General features: G+C 48.7%; 1 protein-coding gene across 1 annotated transcript; it reads right to left on the reverse strand.

Annotated features, from left to right (window-relative positions):
- Positions 1-2,119: 2,119 nt before the first annotated feature.
- LOC114793420 (homeobox protein Hox-B13a) lies at positions 2,120-3,207 on the reverse strand. The gene is made up of 2 exons (XM_028985162.1): positions 2,541-3,207; positions 2,120-2,367 (listed from the first exon to the last, which is right to left on the reverse strand). Exons 1-2 carry the CDS (start codon positions 3,205-3,207, stop codon positions 2,120-2,122), a joined length of 915 nt encoding a protein of 304 aa, XP_028840995.1.
- Positions 3,208-4,371: the final 1,164 nt, after the last annotated feature.

Genomic DNA, 4,371 nt, shown 5'->3' on the forward strand with positions numbered 1-4,371 from the left:
GTGATTTATCCGCGTCAGAGCCCACGCATTTACATTTACATTACATTTAAGGCATTTGGCAGACGCCCTTATCCAGAGCGACTTACAATCAGTAGTTACAGGGACAGTCCACCCCCTGGAGCAATTTAGGGTTAAGTGTCTTGCTCAGGGACACAATGGTAGTAAGTGGGATTCGAACCCGGGTCTTCTTGTTCATAGGCGAGTGTGTTACCCACTAGGCTACTACCACCCCACGCCGCGGGGAAATGTGCGCGTGCCGGCCAGGGCGCTTAGCCCAATATTTTATTTTGCCCAATTGGACTGTTTATTTATGTACGAACGGATACGTCTTCGCGTCATATTATCCATTTAATAAAACATCAAAACTGACCCCGTAACTCGCCTTTTCGCGACCAAAAAAAACACAGGATTTATTTTATCAGGTATTTAATAAACCCGCTCGTTTGGTGGTGGTTTGGAATAGCGGTGTTGCCAAGGGTGCAAAAACATGGTCTTTCTTATCTATCTATCTATCTATCTATCTATCTATCTATCTATCTATCTATCTATCTATCTATCTATCTATCTATCTATCTATCTATCTATCTATCTATGTCGTGTTGCCGGACGAGGCGCTTGTTGCGCGCTTTCTGTCTTTCTTTCTTTCTTTCTTTCTTTCTTTCTTTCTTTCTTTCTTTCTTTCTTTCTGTCTTTGGAGAGCCTGTACCATTAAATCTCAGTGTAAACACGGCGCAGACGGGCCGTTTGTTAGGACGCTTTTGTCAAGTTCAATGTTAACTACAAGTGGAAGGAAGGCCGTCCAGACTTTACTGGCCCGCGTTGTCCCGCGGAGGGTCGGTTTATGTAACGAGGGTCCCAGATGTACAACGTATTATAAGCGCCGTTATGAAGCGCCGTTCATTTCTGCATTTTGTGTTGTTTTAAGTTATCGTGCGCGGCAAATTTTAAGACGCAGACCCCGACTGTGACCTACGTCGATCGACGTGTTGACGTCTTTACGTATGCGACGCATACGTCCACCCTGCTTCTAAAGAAAAGTTCTGAATTCAGGTTGGAAAACTGCGGCCTGTTGTCGGTGGCGCGCCGGCTTCGACCTGAAGGACAAAGCGAGGATGGGGGTGCTGATGTGACAGAATTTCACCCCGCGACGCCCGGAGCGACACCAGCGTGAACCGGCCCCCGTTTCTTCATCCGAGATAAAACGCGCCCGGCGCACATGGCTACCCACTCACTGGCGAAGGACGAAAAGGCGCAGCACCCCACGTCACGCCGGCGCGAGCCTCTCAAGGTCAAGGTCAACACTGGGGTCCGTGGCACATTCCCCGCGTCTAACGACCCGGATTATCGACGAAGAACCGCGGCGTCTCAGAGCCTGTCCGTGGCGGTGTTAAACGTCGCCGTCGCGCATTTCCGAGTTCGAGTAGGAAACGCGTTCGACTTTCTTAACGCACGTAAAAACAACGTCGTACAAATACAACGTATTTTAGACACCAGTTGTAAAAAAAAACAGAATGTTCCAGAAGAATCAATTCAGCTCAATTTTGACAAAACATATCTGTGGAACGTAGAAAAACAAGTGAACCGACTTCTCTTTAATTGCACTTCATAACGAGCGTCGTGAGATTAAAAACAATTTATTAAACATGGCGTTATGCTTCCATGGGGTTTTACAGTCGTTACGGACAAATGATGGATACGATTGACAGCGTCATATATATTTAATATATTTATATTATATATATGGATAGAAAGAGAGAGGGGGAGAGAGAGAGATTCTAAACTACTGCAGCAACAACAACACTGACACGTCTAACACTGGGATGCCGTGGAGTCCGTGTAAAAAGCGCAGGCACATGCTGTATATATACAAAAGCCGCCCGTGGACATTCCGAATCCGTCTACGGTCACTTTTTAAAAATGTTTTAATGTTAGTAAATGCGACTGCGTGGGGCCGGAGAGCAGGACGGAGCCCCGAAACTCCCGGACGGGGTAAAAAAAAAAAAAAAAAAGGCGCCACGTGGACGTTTTTCTTTCGTTCAGTTTTAAGTCTCGGAGGAAGATGAAGACGGCGAAGAAGAAGGGGGGGGGAAACGACAACAGAGTCTGGATCGGAATCGGCCTACGACGCGCTGCTCTTCACTTTTGCCACGAACTTCTTCTCCTTGACCCTCCTGTTCTGAAACCAGATGGTGATCTGCCTCTCGGACAGGTTGGTGACGGCCGAGATCTTCCTCCGCTTGTCCTTGGTGATGAACTTGTTGGCCGCGTACTCTTTCTCCAGCTCCTTCAGCTGCACCTTCGTGTACGGTATCCTCTTCTTCCGGCCGCGGCGGAAGGAGCTGCCGTCGTGCTGGTGGGCCACCACATCTGGAACGAATGAGGGGAGCAATGAAAAGCCGAGAACTTTCGTTGCTGTGGTCCACTCATATTATTATTATTTTGTATTGTATTAATTTTGTCTTTTTAAAAATGCATTTTAATCTATTTTATTATATATGTATGTATATATATATATATATATTTTTTTTTTACATATATACCTGCAAGCGCGGACTTCCACAGATGCCCAGCCTGGCTCTGCTCCTTGGAACAGTACATCTGGCCGCCCCAGCCGTTCGTGAGCGCCCACGGCTGGTAGCCGTCCATCGGCAGCAGGGTGTCGTGGCGCGGCTCCGCCGAGCCCAGGGTCTGCACCACCGACACGTCCAGGTAGCTCGCCATCGACTGGTAGGGGCTCGGGTATCCGTGGTAGAAGGCGAACTCCTTGGCCCGGCTCGGGTACTCTTCGGACGTGACCGGCGTGTCCATGTACTTCTCCGCGGAGTAGCTGAGCGTCCCGGGCTGCGTGCAGGACTTGAGGGAGCCCCGCCCCATCCTGCAGGGGTAGTAGCCGTTGCCGAAGTACCCGTAGGGTAGAGGGCCGGTGGAGGAGCTCGGCGGGACCGCCGGGCAGGGCGCGCACTGCTTGCCGCCGTCGCCGGAGGCCGAGCCGGGCACGTCCACCGCGGAGTAGCCGGAGCCGTGGACCAGGCCGGAGGGGTGACCCCCCAAGGCAGAGTGGGCCATCAGGTTCCTGCACTGGTTGGCCGCGAAATTGCCGCCCCCGACCAAGCCCTCCATGTTCTTGTTCAGCTCATCCAGGTTGTTCTCATACACAAACATCACAGTGTCCGGCCAGCGAGGATTCAGGACCAGGGAGGTGGTCATATCACGCCGAGCGCGCCCGCGGAGAGTCCCGGAGTCCGGCGCCGGACACTCGGTTACATCCCACGGCGCTTTTGACGCAGCGCTCTTGTATCCGCAGGGCCGCGATCCGATTGGGCGGGCCGCGGGTCACGTGACGTGCACAACAGAAAACCGTGACGAGCGGGACGGAGGGACACGCGAATCGGTGCAGAATCGGACGGTACCGACACCAGGAGAAGGCACAAGACCTCGTTGCTCATAATATGTTACAAACTATTATATCAATAAATTGTCGATAATATATTTCAACAGAACAAGACCTTTCCACGGATCACGTAGACCGGACTCATGTAAAAAAACTGAAAATTAAAAAAGTTTACATATTTCATTTTATTATCTAGTTTTTTTGGAGCAGATTCTCTCTCTCTCTGTATTGCTCGGGCAACAATAAATAGGGGAAAGTGAAGAGCGTCAGTCAGCACACGCGATTCGGCCTGGAAAATTTACGTAGGTGGTCTAAAATCGGAATATTTCTCTATAGTTCAGACACTTTTAAAGCCCTAATAACCGTCCAGGCCAGATGCATGACTTAAAAAAAAATTACGTAGCCGTAAAAAAGAATTGTAATGATATTTTTTCACACATTCGACGTGGGTTTGTCAAAAATGATGTACTTTTAAAAAATCCGCTAAAGGTAAGGATACAATAAATGTGTGTTATAAGCCAATCTATAAATGTAATTGCTGTTCCTGACCATATATAGATCTAAATTAGATATTTTTTCTGAAATATTGACGAGAAAAAAACATATGAAAGTGTCTAGAAAGACCTGAAACCTTTTTTCAGGGTAGACCCGAGTCACCCAAGTGGGAGTTCGTCCACAAACACCTCAAGTGGGACAAAGGCTTATTTATTATTATTTATTGTATTATTATTTTTGTCGCAGTGTTCGAGATTGAAACATATTTCGCGTGAATTGAACTGTGCGGGATAAACGCGGCGCGTCTTTATGGGGGTGAGTGATAAGCGAAGGCTGTAACGTGGAACAGAACACAACTGACTGTGGGAGATATTTAGAGAAGAAAGCAGGAACCTTTTCTCTCCCGGTGTGTCAATGCCATCCCCCCCCCCGCCTCGTTAAAACACACACACACACACACACACACACACACACACACGAAAGCC

This window comes from Denticeps clupeoides, chromosome 7 (genome assembly GCF_900700375.1).
Source record: "Denticeps clupeoides chromosome 7, fDenClu1.1, whole genome shotgun sequence".
Taxonomy (NCBI): domain Eukaryota; kingdom Metazoa; phylum Chordata; class Actinopteri; order Clupeiformes; family Denticipitidae; genus Denticeps; species Denticeps clupeoides.